Consider the following 16,993-nt stretch of genomic DNA (forward strand, 5'->3'; position numbering starts at 1 on the left):
AGGTTCCGTTCAAATTGTCCCGTCCGCGCCCTGCAGTTCACATTGATTCCAGCAGATGACGGCAAAGCGAGTTGAATTCATATATCGCTCAACTCTATTTATAAACTGTTCGAAAGTGTCATATGTCCCAGTCTGTCCAGTGTCCAGCCAGGCGCTATGATCTTCATCAAGCTCAGCTTCAAGTATTAATTTTAACAACGCCATAAAGTGCAGTACTTTAAACCGTCAAGATGTCGAACGTCACCTTTTACATTTCCAATCTTTTGGAAAAAATGACATCCACTGACAAAGACTTTCGGTAAGACAAGTGTGTTGTAGACGCATGTTTCAGACTCATGACTAGTGTTTACAAAAATAGGCCAATGACAAAGCAACGGCCTGGACTTTTTGTTTACAACGCAAACGTTTTCTGATTTTCAGATTCATGTAACTCTTAACTGTAATAAACATTGACTTCTGTGACTAAACACTCTTGTCGACATACCGAAAACTGATTTGTTGGCATGAAATTTCAATTTACACTACCAGTCAAAAGTTTTTTTTTTGTTTTTAAGTCTCTTGTGCTCACCAAGCCTGCATTTATTTGATCCAAAGTACAGCAAAAACAGTAAAATTGAGAAATATTTTTTACTATATATAATAAGTGCTTTCTATTTGAATATATTTTAAAACGTAATTTATTCCTGTGATTTCAAAGGTAAATTTTCAGTATCATTACACCTGTCTTAAGTGTCACACGATTCTTCAGAAATCATTATAAGATGCTCAGAATCATTTTTGTTATTATTATTATCAATATTTAAAACAGTTAAGTACATTTTCTTTCAGGATTCTTTGATGAATAGAAAGATCCAAAGATCTGCATTTATCTGAGATAAAAAGCATTAATTATAGAAATTAATTATAGAAAATTGTTTAGCAAGGATGCTTTAAATGGATCAAAAGTGATGATTAAGACATTTATAATGTTACAAAAGATTTCTGTTGCAGATAAATGCTGTTTCTGTTCATCAAAGAAACCTGGAAAAATCTACTCGGCTGTTTTCAACATAATAATAACAATAAATGTTTTTTAAACAGCAAATCAGAATATTAGAATCATTTCTGAAGGATCATGTGACTGGAGTAAATCACAGGAATAAATTGCATTTTAAACTATATTCAAATAGAAATAGTTATTTTAATTAGTAAAAAAAATATATATATATATTTCACAATTTTACTGTTTTTTGCTGTACTTTGAATCAAATAAATGCAGGCCTGGTGAGCAGAAGAGACTTCTTTAAAAACATTAAACATCTTACCGTTCAAAAACCTTTGACTGGTAGTGTACATGTAGATCAGGGGTGCTGAACCCTGTTCCTGGAGATCTACCTTCCTGCAGAGTTTAGTTCCAACCCTGATCAAACACACCTGTCTGTAATTATCAAGTGCTCCTTCAGATCCTAATTAGTTGGTTCAGGTGTGTTTGATCAGGGTTGGAGCTGAACTCTGCAGGAAGGTAGATCTCCAGGAACAGGGTTGAGCACCCCTGATATAGACTATTCTTTTCTATTATATTTTATCTGTCATTTGGTAATAAAATGGTAACTTAAACCCAGTCAAACTTAATTAAATATTAAATAAATCACCATTAATGATAACTATCACAATTCCTACAGAATTCAGTTTCTAATTTGTTATTGTCCAACTGTTTTGCTATGGAAAGTTTTAGTGGCATGTTAAAAAAATAAAATTACAAAGAATTACAAGAATAAAGTCTAAATATTTTGAGAATAAAGTCAAAATACTACAAGAGTAAAGTTGAGATACTACAAGAGTAAATTCGAAATACTATGAGAGTAAACCTGAAATATGTCAAGAATAAAGAGAATAAAGTCAAATATCACAAGAATAAAGATGAAATGTTTTGAGAGTAAATTCAAAATACTACAAGAGTAAAGTCGAAATACTACGAGAGTAAAGTCAAAATACTACATGAGTAAAGTCGAAATATATCAAGAATAAAATCAAAATATTATGAGAATAAAGTCAAAATACTACATTAGTAAAGTCTAAATATTTTTAGAATAAATGTCAAAATACTACAAGAGTAAAGTCAAAATACTACAAGACTAAAGTCAACATACTACAAAAGTAAAGTCTAAATATATCAAGAATAAAGTTGAAATATTTAAAGAATAAAGTTGAAATATTACGAGAATAAAGTCGAAATATCATGAGAATAAAGTCAAAATGTTTTGAGAATAAAGTTGAAATACTACGAGAGTAAAGTCAAAATACTACAAGAGTAAAGTCGAAATATATCAAGAATAAAGTCGAAATATTACAAGAATATAGCTGAAATGTTTCGATAATAAAGTCAAAATACTACAAGAGTAAATTCAAAATACTGCAAGAGTAAAGTTGAAATACTACGAGAGTGAAGTCAAAATACTACAAAAGTAAAGTCGAAATACTTCAAGAATAAAGTCGAAATATTACGAGAATAAAGTCGAAATATTACAAGAGTAAAGTCGAAATACTACGAGAGTAAAGTCAAAATATATCAAGAATAAAGTTGAAATATCAGGAGAATAAAGTCGAAATGTTTCGAGAATAAAGTCGAAATACTACGAGAGTAAAGTCGAAATACTACGAGAGTAAATTCGAAATATATCAAGAATAAAGTTGAAATATCAGGAGAATAAAGTCTAAATGTTTTGAGAATAAAGTCGAAATATTACGAGAGTAAAGTCGAAATATATCAAGAATAAAGTTGAAATATCAGGAGAATAAAGTCAAAATGTTTCGAGAATAAAGTCAAAATACTACCAGAGTAAAGTCAAAATACTACAAGAGTAAAGTTGAAATATGTCAAGAATAAAGTTGAAATATTATGAGAATAAAGTCGAAATTTTTTGAGAATGAAGTCAAAATACTACAAGAGTAAAGTCGAAATATTACATGAGTGAAGTCGAAATATTTCTAGAATAATGTCAAAATACTACGAGAGTAAAGTCAGAATACTACGAGAGTAGAGTCGAAATACTACATGAGTGAAGTCTAAATATTTCTAGAATAATGTCAAAATACTACGAGAGTAAAGTCGAAATACTACAAGACAATAAATTCTAAAAGTTTTAACTGAATAAGCTATTAGCTAACAAAAAAGAACTGTGGAGCTATCTTGGTAGTATTTACCATGGTAAAACCATGTGTTTTGGACATTGATTTCTTTCAGGTTTATGGCGGCCAATGACCTGATGATGGAGCTCCAGAAGGACTCGATCAAACTGGACGAGGAAAGTGAGAGGAAAGTTGTGGCGATGCTACTCAAACTTCTGGAGGACAAAAACGGAGAAGTGCAGAACCTAGCCGTCAAATGGTATTTTCTCACTCAAATTTTCTTCCAAACTTCTTTCTTTACAGTTTGTAAACACGATTATTTCTGGGTTGTGTAGTCTTGGTCCTTTAGTGGGAAAAGTGAAGGAGTGTCAAGTGGAGACGATGGTGGACACGCTATGCTCCAATATGGTGTCCAACAAAGAGCAGCTGAGGGACATTTCCAGCATGGGCCTGAAGACGGTCATTGCTGAACTGCCTCCTTCATCTACAGGTATCAAGGTCATGTTAGAGAAACGTCCATCTTATCATAACCTTTGTAATTGTTGTATTGCGTTAAAGGCTTGAGCCTCACAGTCAACGTCTGTCGGAAGATCACGTCCCAGTTGATCGGAGCATTGGGAATGCAAGATGACGTGTCCATTCAGCTGGAGGCTTTGGATATTCTCTCTGACATGTTGGGCAGGTTGGTCCAAATCTCTTGTACTTGCATAAACAAGTGTTTATGAACATCCACCCGTTTTATACCTTAATTTGACAGGTTGAGCACTGCTCTGATGAGCTTCCATCAGTCGATTCTGACCAGTCTCCTCGCCCAGCTCATGAGTCCTCGAATGGCTGTGAGGAAACGCTCTATTATTGCTCTAGGTCACCTGGTGCCTAGTTGTAGCCCTGCTCTGTTCACGCAGCTCACCGAACACCTAATGGGCGAGCTGTCTCGCGGACCGCCCACCGCCAATGTCCGCACCTACATCCAGTGCCTGGCCACGGTCAGCAGACGAGGAGGACACAGGATCGGTGAGAGCTGATTGGTTACTTCTGCTAGAATTTGGTCCGTCATTGTTGAGTGAATGTAGTGTTATGGTTTGACCAGCAGAGGGAGCTGAAGAGACTAACAGATTTTGGAGATTTTGAATATTACATGTACTGCATTACATTTCGAATATTCAAGTGTAGTAATATGGAGTCTTATGATCTGAAGGTGAACACCTGCAGAAGATTGTGCCAATGGTGGTGAAATTTTGTAACGTGGAGGATGATGAGCTTCGCGAGTTCTGCTTCCAAGCTTTTGAAGCTTTTGTTAGCAGGTACAATTATTATTTCTATATTGTTTGGTCTAAAACTTAAAATTCTTCTATTTCTTTTTTTTTTTAACATGAGACAAATGTTTTTGCATTTTAGTATTTTATTATTTTTGTTTACATTTTATTCCTTGGTAAATTTTATTTATGTTTGTTTAAATTATAACGTTATGTCATTTTGTAACATTTATTTTATGATTTTGGTTAGATTTATAATGTGTTTTTTCATTTCGTAAAATTATTTTATTTTATTATTTTGGTTTTACATTATATCATATTTTGATTTTTTTTATTTTATGATTTTTTTAAAACAATATCATGTTTTGTCAGTTTTTGGTTTATTTTGTTACTATATTACTTTGGTATATATTATAATAATTAATTACAATTAATTCTAAATTATTTTTTCTCATTTTTGTTTTATTTAATTATGTTGATTTACATTATATCATGCTTGGGAATTTTTTGACTATTTTATTACAGTATTTTGGTTTAAATTATATAGTGTTTTGTCATTTTGTAACTTTATTATATTATTTTGAATTATTTAATACAATTTTCCTAATTTTTGTTTCAATTTTATCATGTTATCATGTTTTGTCATTTTTGTAACATTTTGTTACTGTATATTATTTTGGTATAAATTATAATTAATTATAAATAGATTTTTCTAATTCTTGTTTTCATTTTATTATGTTAGTTTACATTATATCATGCTTGGTAATTTTTTGACTCATTTTATTTTATTATAGTAGATTGGTTTGAATTATATAATGTTTTGTCATTCTGTGATATTTTATTATATATATATATATATATATATATATATGTCATGATCAGTTTTGACATTTTTATTTCATTTTATTATGTTGGCTTATATTATTTTATGCTGTGGCATTTTTGTAATATTTTACTATATTATTTTGAATATAAATTTTACTATGTTTCATCATTTTGTTTCATTTTAATTAATTTTATTTATTGTTTATTGTTCTTTTATTTAATTTATTTTATTGTTATGTTGTAAGTCAGAAATTATTTTCTGTTTTTTTAACAGATGTCCGAAAGAAATGTCCCCTCATATCCAAGCAATCATCAAGTTGTGTTTGAAGTACATCACCTACGACCCCAATTACAACTATGATGCTGAAGATGATGAGGATGACAGTATGGACATTGAGGACAGAGAAGATGAAGATCAGGGTGATTTTTATGACCATCATTATGCAACTTTAAGAGTAAACATAAATCAATATTATCCTTCGAAATAAAAACAAAAAATTACTACTAATGGTACACAAAAAACAAGTTTATCTAGCTATGAGATGAGGCAGATGGTGGATCTAGTGCTGCCCACTCTGAGCATTATTTTCACAGTCGACTCACTTGTAATCAATAGAGTCTGATGATGAATACAGTGATGATGATGACATGAGCTGGAAGGTGCGCCGTTCCTCTGTGAAATGTCTGGAAGCAATAATCAGCAGCCGCAGGGATCTCCTGGTGGAGCTCTATGGATCTGTAAGCCCAACGTTGGTGTCCCGCTTCAAAGAACGTGAGGAGAATGTTAAGACTGATATCTTCTCAGCCTTCGTGGCTTTGCTTAGACAGACCAGACACCCTCATGGTCCTACTTTGGACACGGGGGCTAAAGAGGAGCCTGCAATTTCTCTTTTGAAGAAACAGGTACTCAAGTTTGCAAGTTATCAACCCAACTTACATCCCTGCTGAAAAAAAAAACGGCTAAAAACAGCCTAAGCTGGTTGACTGGTTTTAGCTGGTCATCCAGCCTGGTCATAGCTGGTCAGCAGGTTGGTTTTAGAGGGGTTTTGGCCAGTTCCTTAGCTGATCAGGCTGGGAGACCAGCTGGAACAACCAGCTAAAACCAGCTTGACCAGCCTAGCCAGGCTGGGAGACCAGCTAAAACCAGCTTCAATCAGCTAAGACCGGCCAACAATCTTAGGTTTTTCCAGCAGGGATGCAGCATCTGGTTCATATCTCCTAAAAACACCTCTCACCTTCTCTCACAGGTACCGACAATTGTAAAAGCCTTACACCGACAACTAAAGGAGAAAAGCATGAGATGTAGGCAAGGCTGCTTCAGTCTTCTGACAGAGATGGCCAATGTACTGCCTGGTCAACTAGGAGAACACATACCAGCCCTCATTCCAGGTCAGAATAAAAGAGATTTAGCATAAATTCTATGCTAACATCCTGTCCACATTATATAAGAACAGAGGTGTCCAAACTCTGTCCTGGAGGGACGATGTCCTGCAGAGTTTAGATCCAACCCTAATCAAACACACCTTAACCAGCTAATCAAGGTCTTATAAGGCATACTAAAAACTTCCAGGCAGATGTGTTGAGGCAAGTTGGAGCTAAACTCTGCAGGACACCGGCCTTTAAGCACAGAGTTTGGACACCCTTGTATAAAAGTGTCTGAACGTCAAAAGCCAGTAAACCCATTATAACTAGTGATACTGTCTACAATGGATGCAAAGCAATGAGTTACCAATAGCAAACTGATGTCCTGTCTGACTTCTGACATAAAGGACAATTTTTGACTTGTCCAGCATAGACAGCTTCAAGCACAGGGCTGGGCAACTTCGTTCCTGGAGGGCCACTGTCTTGCAGAGTTTAGCTCCAACCCTAATCAAACACACATGAACAAGGTAATCAATGTCTTTAAGATCACTAGAAAGCTACCAGCAGGTGCGTTTGATTAGGGTTGAAGATAAACTCTGTAGGACAGTGGCCCTCCAGGACCGAAGTTACCCAGCCCTGTTTAAGCAGTTGAGGCTTGATGCATGACTATAGTCCAGTGGTGTCCAAACTGGGTCCTGGAGGGCCGGTGTCCTGCAAAGTTTAGCTCCAACCCTAACTAAATACACCTGAACCAGCTAATAAAGGTCTTACTAAGCATACTAGAAACTCCCAAGTTGGAGTTAAACTCTGTAGGACACAGGCCCTCCAGGACCAAGTTCGGACACCCCATTGTAAACATGGCGTTAGTCGCTATTCTGAGTAAGAACAGCTAACATGTTTACTTCAGACCGTCTCTTGCAAATTGACACCTAGTTCTTGTCAGTGATGTTCTTTTCTTGCCCTAGTTTGAACAAGTACATCAGAGTCTGCGAAGTTGCCTTTGGACCTTTTGCATCCAGTTTTGTGGCATGTTATTTTCAGTATATACATTCATTTCAGCTTTTATCTCTCTTTAGGTATTATTTATTCCTTGACAGACAAATCGACCTCTTCAAACATGAAGATTGACGCCCTAGCTTTCCTTAATGTTCTTTTAAGTAGCCACAGCCCAGAGACCTTCCACCCACACATTAGCGTTATCTTACCACCGGTGATCCAATGCGTCGAAGACACGTTTTATAAAATCACATCCGAGGCCCTCCAAGTCACCCAACAGATTGTCAAACTCATGCGGCCGCTGGACAAGCCTGTCTCTTTTGACGCCAAGCCTTATGTTAAGAACATATTTGCTTGCACCTCAAAGAGGTTAAAGGCGGCTGACATAGACCAAGAGGTGAAAGAGCGGGCCATTTTCTGCATGGGCCATGTTTTGGGTCATTTTGGAGACCAGCTTGGTGGTGACCTGCAGCCCACCTTGCAGATATTTCTGGAGAGGCTTAAAAATGAAATCACCAGACTTGTCGCAGTAAAGACTTTGACTCTTGTTGCATCATCGCCACTTAAAATCGACTTAAGACCCATTTTAGCAGAAGGGATTCCAATGCTTGGATCCTTCTTGCGGAAAAACCAACGGGCCCTTAAGTTGAATACAATAACAGCCCTGAATGTGATGGTCACAAACTACAGCGACAGCTTCAAGCAGCCTTTGATAGAGTCCATACTAAGTGAGGTACCTGCTTTGATTCAGGAGAGTGATATGCATATCTCACAAGTAGCCATAACGCTGATCACCTGTATGGCCAAAGTTTGCCCATCCTCTTTGAGCAAGATCGGGGGGACGATCTTACCTGAAGTGCTTAACCTAGTCCATTCTCCACTGCTACAAGGAGGTGCCCTTAATTCAATACTTGAGTTCTTCCAGGTTCTTGTAGGAACGAAGGCCAACAACATGGGTTACAGTGATCTTCTGAAAGCCTTGAGGGGGCCTTTCTATGATTCAAAATCGACTGACTCCATGTCCGTGCATAAACAGTCCTACTACTCAGTGGCCAAGTGTGTAGCAGCTTTGTCAACTGCCTGTCCCAAAGAGGCTTCTGGAGTGGTCACCAACCTTATCCAGGAGGTTAAGAACCCCAAATCTTCAGAGTCTGTGAGGATTCTCTCATTGCTGTGTCTTGGGGAAATTGGACGTTTTATGAACTTTGAAGGGCAGAAAGAGCTAAAGGGAGTCATAATGGAAGCCTTCAGTTCTCCCAACGAGGAAGTCAAGTCTGCCGCATCTTTTGCTTTGGGAAACATTTGTGTTGGCAACTTGGGGGAGTATCTGCCATTCATGCTTAAGGAGATAGGAAGCCAGCCAAGGAGACAGTACCTGCTCCTGCACTCCCTTAAGGAAATGATCAGTGCTCTGTCAGCTGAAAGTCTCAAGCCTCACGTCGAGAACATCTGGGCTTTGCTGTTCAAGCACTGTGAATGTGCAGAAGAGGGTACTCGAAATATTGTAGCCGAATGTTTGGGAAAACTCACATTGGTCAGTCCATCTGAGCTCCTACCAAGACTAAAGAAACAACTGTCTTCAGGTAATACAAGATCAAAATTTACCTAGACTTTCCTCAGTAGATCAGGGGCGCCCAGACTCGATCCTGATCCTATGATATACATAATTTGCCTTCACAAACATAAACAAAAAAGCAATATTTATTGTTCTTCCAGGGTCTCCTCTTTCCCGCAGTACGGTCGTGACTGCGGTGAAGTTCACCATTGTAGACCACCCCATGCCCATAGACACACTCCTTAAAGGATGCATTGGTAAACTGCCTGTTTTTACATATAGGTAAATGCATGATAGATACCATCTTATATCCTTTCACTAATGACCTAGATTGTAATTCTGGTATTAGGTGACTTCCTGAAAACACTCCAGGACCCTGACCTCAATGTTCGGCGGGTGGCTTTAGTTATGTTCAATTCAGCTGCGCACAATAAACCCTCCCTGATCCGTGGACTTCTGACATCACTTCTCCCACATTTATACAAGGAAACCCAGATCAGAAAAGACCTTGTCAGAGAGGTACACACTATGAACGTTAAACAGTGTTGCACTAACAGTGTTGCATCTAAAATATTGGAAACACAAAATCTTAAGTAAGTTTTTTAGATCTTAACAAATTACGGCATATTAAATCACGTTTCAGGTTGAGATGGGCCCCTTCAAGCACACAGTAGATGATGGTTTGGATGTCCGCAAGGCAGCGTTCGAATGTATGTACACTCTGCTGGACAGCTGCCTGGACTGTTTGGACATCTTTGAATTTCTGAACCATGTTGAAGAAGGTCTGAAAGATCACTATGACATTAAAGTGAGTACTTTCAGTGATGTGTAGATCAAATGCATTGCTTTATGCTTTACGAAATTCAAAAATGAACATTTTGTCATTAATTACTCACCCTCGTTGTTCCAAACCTGTAAGTCCTTTGTTCATCTTCAGAACACAAATTAAGATATTTTAGATGAAATCCGAGAACTTTCTGACCCTGCATAGAAAGCAACGCAACTACCACATTCAAGGCCCAGAAAGGTAGTAAGAACATAGATAAAATAACAATTTTATGAAGCTCCAAAAATACTTTTTGTGCGCAAAGACAACAAAAATTGACTATATTCAACAGTCTTTTCTCTTTCATGTCAGTCTTCAACGCACACACATAAGAGTACCACAATATATGTGTTTTTTTTAACTGCACACAAAACATATTCTAGTAGCTTCACAAAATTAAGGTTGAACTACTGATAATACATAGACTATTTTAACTATCTTTACCTTTCTAGGCCTTGAACATGGTAGTTGTCCTGCTGTCTATTCAGGGTCAGAAAGCTCTTAGATTTTATCAAAAATATCTTCATTTGTGTTCGAAAGGTGAATGAAGGTCTTACAGGTTTGGAACAACATGAGGGTGAGTAATTAATGATAGAATATCACTTTAAATGTTGTTCAATACATTACATAGGATTGAAAAAATGCATATTTTCATGCTCTTTCCTGTTAAGACACTCATGTTTCTGGTTTTCAGATGCTGACCTTCATTATGCTCGCCAGACTTTCTAAACTCTGTCCAGCCGCTGTTGTACAAAGGTTGGACAGATTAGTGGAACCACTAAAAGCTACTTGCACTACAAAAGTAAGATTTAACACGACAGCAACTTGTAACAAAATATGAGATGTTGTCTTTTAATACTCAGTAAACATTATCTTTTGTGAATACAAAGGTGAAAGCCGGTTCAGTTAAGCAAGAGTTTGAGAAACAGGAAGAGCTGAGACGCTCTGCCATGCGTGCAGTCGCCGCCCTGCTGTCCATCAGCGAGGTGGAAAAGAGTCCTGCTATGGCAGACTTCGCCAATCAGATCAGAAGCAACGCAGAGATGGCCACCATCTTCGAAAGCCTTCAAGGAGACCCCTTAACAGGAGCTGTGGAATCGATGGACACCAGTTAGGACTCACAACTGCTGTTTATGCAATGGTTTGTGGTTGCACAACCTGCAATGGACTAGTTTTGATGTGAAAATAAAAACAAACACTTTTAAAGTTTGGAGCATATTATTACAGAACCTGGACCTTCTAGACCAGGGATGGGCAACTTCAGTCCTGGAGGGCCATTGAAATGCAGAGTTTAGCTCCAACCCTAATCAAACACACCTGTCTGTAGCTTTCTAGTGATCTTGAAGATACTGATTAGCTTGTTCAGGTTTGCTTGATTAGGGTTTGAGCTATACTCTGCAGAACAGCAGCCCTCCAGGAGCAACATTGCCTAGACCAGGGGTGCTCAACCCTGTTCCTGGAGAGCTACCATCCTGCAGAGTTCAGCTCCAACCCTGATCAAACACACCTGAACCAACCAATTAGGATCTCAAGGAGCACTTGATAATTACAGAAGGTGTGCTTGATCATGGTTGGAACTGAACTCTGCAGGAAGGTAGATCTCCAGAAACAGGGTTGGGCACCCCTGGCCTAGACCAAGGGTTCTCAACTCTGGCCTACAAGATCCATTTTCCTGCAGAGTTTAGCTCCAACCTTGATCAAACTCACCTGCCTGTAACTTTCTAGGGATCCTAAAGACCTTGATGAACTTGTCCAAGTGTGTCACTGGGGTTGGAGCTAAACTCTGAAGAAAAAAAATGGATCTTGCAGGCCAGATTTGAGAACCCCTGGCCTAGACCAAGGGTTTTCAACCCTGTTCCTGGAGCTCACCCAACAGTGCTCATTTTGCATGTCTCCATAAACATCCCATTCAGGTCATTAGCTCATTACTGGAGGCTCCAAGAACTGGACTGAATTCAAAAATCGCATACTTCTTAACTGTATAGCAGGTGAAAAACTCTGACAAAAATAGTATGTCCCAATCCACAGTAGTCATAAAACAAGAAAAAAGCTGTGCATATGATGGACACTTTGCTATCCCATGATGCCACAGGAGAGAATGACAGCATGACTTTTTTCAGCTTTCAGACACAGTCCTAAAAAGATTGTGTGATTGAAAGGAGACATTCAAAATGTGCAATGCTAAGGGGACAAGAACATTTTCTAGTCAATAAGAAATGAGACAAGACAATTGTAGTTCCTCTTTTTTCCACTTTATTGAAAAGACAACAAGATAACCAGATTATTCGTTTTCCTCGCTGCGGAGTCTGGCGTTGGGGTTTGTGACCTTGATGGCCAACTGAGCAGCCCTCTCTACAATGAGCTTCCTGTTCTTGGAAGACACATTGTGGGCGATCTCTGCGCAATGGGACCTATAAAGAAAGAATAACCTTCAGATTATCACATTCTTATTTTAAAGACACTATTAAATAAGCCAAAGCAGCATTCATCAGTGAAACTCAAGTTATTTGTTTACACACGCATATAATGTAGTTCTATTCAAAGAAGGAGACCCAAATACAAGCGTTAGGCACTTGTAGCAGATTATCTTCCACCTGCTGGCTATGAAAAGAGCTAGAGGTGGAATGGGTATTTCCTCCGCCATGCTATTTCTCTCAATTCAACACCCGAGATGAATACAGCCAACTCACCAGGTATGATCAGAGAGATATAGACAGGTTAAACAGCTTTAAATAATTACCGTACACCATGTATAAAAACAGCGATATATAAAAATCTTACTTGTTGCTCATCATGAGGACTTCAAGTTCCTTGACATTGTGAACCAGGAACTTCCTGAATCCAGAGGGCAGCATGTGTTTGGTCTTCTTGTTACTTCCATAACCGATGTTGGGCATCAACATCTGACCCTTGAAGCGCCTGCGCACTCTGTTGTCAATACCTCTGGGTTTCCTCCAGTTTTTCTACAGACAGATCATTCATATTAGATGATAGATGTAACTGAAGGCTAAAACTATTTGACAAGTATGCTGAACTACTCCAGTTGGTCTCTTAAAATGACAGTGCTTTGGAGAGTGTTGTTGCATTTGAACAGCATACAAACTCCTACTGCTTCAAGAAGATCTGAGAACTTGTTACAAGTGTGCTTTCTAAACTTCTGATCAATGACTTTCCATGATTTGTCCAGGAATTATGGAAAATAACTTGCACTGCACTCAGAGAAATGCAACTTCTAGCTTAAAGTACAAAGTATTGTAGAACTTAATGTTGCAATAAAACCAAACTAATGCCAGATCTTCCTAATCGCACATCAAAATGATCAAAAAAGACAGACTTATTAGACTTAATTAAACATTAGGATGTCAAAATTCAATGAAACATATGGACAAATTCAAAACATCTATAGATGTTTTTTTCCTGAACGTGGAAGTAACACCTGACTCTTAACCAGAAGGATGCTTTGCATTTCCGGTCTCCCGTGTTTCTTTTCAAATTAGTGTAAATTTCCGAACTGATAATCTAATGTTAAACCCATTAGAATGTTTTTAAAAAGCACATGGCGCCATAGCGCCATCACTTTGCAATGTCACAATGACCATTACTTGTCAGTGCCTCACTCCTCAAAGTTTAATGTGTGTGTAGATGACACAATGCTTCCAACATTAGCTACATTAAAAATAAAGGATGCTATTTGAATGGGTTCCTATGGAGACTGGAACAGAAGTTAGAACTCGTAATGGTGGCACTCATCATTTACTCAGAAAAAAGGTCTATACCATACACACTATCAACATTCCAGCTTTTGTAGCGATTTTAAAATGGATTTTCTGAATATATTTAAGATGCATTTAAGCAGCTCTGGTGTTGCCGACTTTACATACGTTTTTCAACTTTTTTTTAGTCAAGTACCCATTTGAGACTGATGTGCGTGCTTTTCTTTGCTTGTTGCTAAAATGCTGAAAACTACACTTGGTTTGCCTGCTAAAAACAACTAAGCTTTTTGTCCACCGAGTTAATCCAAGCACAACCTGACAACATGTTTTAGAGACAATTGATTTTTATAAAAAATGTTTGTGGAACTTCTACCATTATTAAAAACTTAAAAAGGCTTATTTGGCTAGCAAAGTCTTCATTTAATACTAGCTTTAACTAGAAAAGAATCTTCTCTATGTAAACTCGCATCATTTCTGCAAATTTTCAAAGCCTAGAAAACCATGGCTTCAGAAAAATGCTTGATATTCCTACCTTGATCTTGACATAGCGGTCGGACTGATGTCTGATGAACTTCTTAGTCCTTTTCTTGACGATTTTAGGCCTCCTGAGTGGTCTGAGTTGAGTCATGTTGCCTACAGAGTGAACAAAGAATTACATGAGTTTACTAAATATAAGTGTACACATTAAAAAAAAACAAAACAAACAAACAAAAAAAAAAGTAATTCTATCTAAACAGTTGCGCATCTTAGACCAAAGCAATCTACTTTGACATGTAGCATGTACATTAGCAATGTTAGCTTACGGTAAATTCTCGTGCAAAAAAAAAAAACGATTGTCAACAAGAACGAGTAAATTACAGCATACGATAAAATATAAGCGTAACGCATTTTTCGTTTAAACTACGGTAGAAACGTAAGGTTTATACACTAAATGGCGCAACATGCACAACACATGCAGCTACCACTAACCACAACATGCTATATAGTATATTGAGCGGCTTAAAGTATACATAATATATATTTTGCTATAAAAGGACTTTATTTTATTACTGTTGTAATGTTAAAGCGAGCTGAACAGTACGTAATACATTTCGTGATTTCAGTGTTTCACACAAATGGCCGCCATGTACAGACCCCGTGTAATAGTTTACATAAATATCGCGTATTCTATCGATTTGCGAGCCACAATATCAGCGTATTTAAATGCAGTAAACATTAATAAAGTGCCAAAGACTGTAAAACGTTTATTTTAATCAAAATGTAAAAGGATGAATTGAGATTTTATTCCGCTCACCGGTTGGCCTGCCTCTGCCGAAGACAGTCCAGAAGAAGAGGAGGAAGTGACGCCGCGACGCCCTGGAAGTAATATCAGGCAGCGGAAGTCGCCCCTGCTCTGTAATGTGTCCGTTCACAACATGTGTTAAACTTATTTTTTTTTTTTTATTAATGCTTGAACAACATGTACATAACAAACGTGCCAAGGGTATATACAAAATAAGATAAGATATTACATAGATATTACAAGATAAGTACATACATGTATTATGTGTTATGAACAAAAGTACATAAACTACACAAAAATATAAAGAACCAACAAATAAAATAATTTAAAAATATATACAAGAAAATAAAATACATACAAAAATAAGTAAAATAAAATAAAGAAATAACAGGTCTTGCTAAATCACAATAACTTAAATGTATCAAACAGTTTTACAGCTTTTTTGTTTGTACTCTAATAGTACTTATATAAATATCCAATTCTTTAAGTACCACAGAAAAAATAGGTTTCTGATTGCTAAATTTACAACGATGAATATTGTTAAATTTATTTACTTTAATGTTATGAGCATACTGTTGACTTCATAATTTGGTATATTGTGAATCATTGTACTCATTATATATGGAAAATTATTTATTTGCAAATGTAAATTAGCAATAAAAAAGCTAATTTTATTCATTTTAAAATAGAAATAGGTCACTGTATAATAAAATAAACAAGAAATAACAAAGTGAAAAAGTTAATTATTTTACAGCCTTAAATGTACTCTTTGAATCATTTGTAATTATTTGTGCTTGCTTACTGGCATGTGATTTTCTTACAGCTTTCACTAATTTATTGTTTTTTTATTATCGTATTTGTTTTGATGTAATTTATGTTATTGCCCTTGTATGTTTCTTGTTCTAAAAATTGCAATAAAAATATTGAAATTTGAATGAAAAACACTTACACTAATAAACTAATGCAGCCAAAAAAAAAAAAAATTTTCAGTTCAGTTCAGTTGAGAAAAGTCATCCTTGGCCAAGTGTACTCCTAATATGGCCAGAACTTGGCCATACTGACATTTTATATAACAATATATTTTTTGTCTTGTGTTCCACACAAATGCAGTTCATCTCATTGGCTACACCATTGCACCACCCCTTACGATGTGACTATAATCTGTTGAAGTAATAATAAACTTTGTTTATGAACAGACAATTGGCTTTATGTTCATAATTCTGTCCGTGGGTTCACCTAAGCACTGAGAATAGTTGAACGGCATGGAAAGATAAAGAGCTAAGATATTTATTAAGAGTAATGGCCATTAAAGGCATGTCGGATACATCGTATTTACGAGTTGAACGCATGTAAAGTCGTTAATACGAGTGGGAAACTCGGCGCTTAAAGAAAATTTCGAGTTCGAGTTGGGGGCGTGTCCATGAAAAATGTGTCGGACACAATATACGCAGCTAAAGACTATAGATATGTACTGTATCCAGTAGTCTACATGCACACTTTACACCTAGAGCACACTACGTAGAACACTGATGCAATTCACTCAACTTGACAGTCCATTTCAAGAATGTAAACACTGCACGCTACTGTAATAAAAAGGCAAACTATATCTGAGATTAGTCTCGGTCGATTAAAAATGTAATGCGGTCATGTACTGTAAGTTTTGCTGTTTCAAATTTCCATCATTGCACAATACCGTTGTCACTTGTTATTCAAGAAAGTTAGCAAGCTGCTAGAACTGACTGCAACAATAACATTTCGGATGACCTGTTGATTACATTTGTCCAAAAGTGACAGAAAAGTAGTTAGCTAAATTAAAAGAAGCCTAAAAATGAACATATGGTTTTCTTCTCTGCATTTAGAGCAATAGGCTAATCCTTAAAGATGAAATTTTCTCTAGGAAAACTTCAATTCAAATAAGCCCTGAAGATATCTGTGAAACACTACATGCTGATATGCAAAACATCCGCTCATTCTCCAAACTGATAGTTTTAGCTCGCAAATAGTAATTTAACTTAGTCTTAAACCAGTAATACACATCTCAGGCAATTTAATATTGACGTGAACATTTAC

At 36.7% G+C, this 16,993-nt stretch overlaps 2 protein-coding genes across 2 annotated transcripts; one reads left to right on the forward strand and one right to left on the reverse strand.

Moving 5' to 3' along the window:
* Positions 1–130: 130 nt before the first annotated feature.
* On the forward strand, positions 131–11,134 carry cand2 (cullin-associated and neddylation-dissociated 2 (putative)). The gene is made up of 15 exons (XM_051095271.1): positions 131–298; positions 3,224–3,367; positions 3,444–3,598; positions 3,667–3,790; positions 3,866–4,122; positions 4,307–4,412; positions 5,464–5,609; positions 5,806–6,092; positions 6,437–6,578; positions 7,628–9,130; positions 9,264–9,359; positions 9,452–9,621; positions 9,746–9,910; positions 10,623–10,730; positions 10,819–11,134. Exons 1-15 carry the CDS (start codon positions 231–233, stop codon positions 11,041–11,043), a joined length of 3,696 nt encoding a protein of 1,231 aa, XP_050951228.1. The 5' UTR covers positions 131–230; the 3' UTR covers positions 11,044–11,134.
* Positions 11,135–12,164: 1,030 nt separating this feature from the next.
* On the reverse strand, positions 12,165–15,034 carry rpl32 (ribosomal protein L32). The gene is made up of 4 exons (XM_051094721.1): positions 14,936–15,034; positions 14,174–14,274; positions 12,710–12,891; positions 12,165–12,339 (listed from the first exon to the last, which is right to left on the reverse strand). Exons 2-4 carry the CDS (start codon positions 14,267–14,269, stop codon positions 12,210–12,212), a joined length of 408 nt encoding a protein of 135 aa, XP_050950678.1. The 5' UTR covers positions 14,270–14,274; positions 14,936–15,034; the 3' UTR covers positions 12,165–12,209.
* Positions 15,035–16,993: the final 1,959 nt, after the last annotated feature.

Source organism: Labeo rohita, chromosome 22 (assembly GCF_022985175.1).
Source record: "Labeo rohita strain BAU-BD-2019 chromosome 22, IGBB_LRoh.1.0, whole genome shotgun sequence".
Classification (NCBI taxonomy): Eukaryota; Metazoa; Chordata; class Actinopteri; order Cypriniformes; family Cyprinidae; genus Labeo; species Labeo rohita.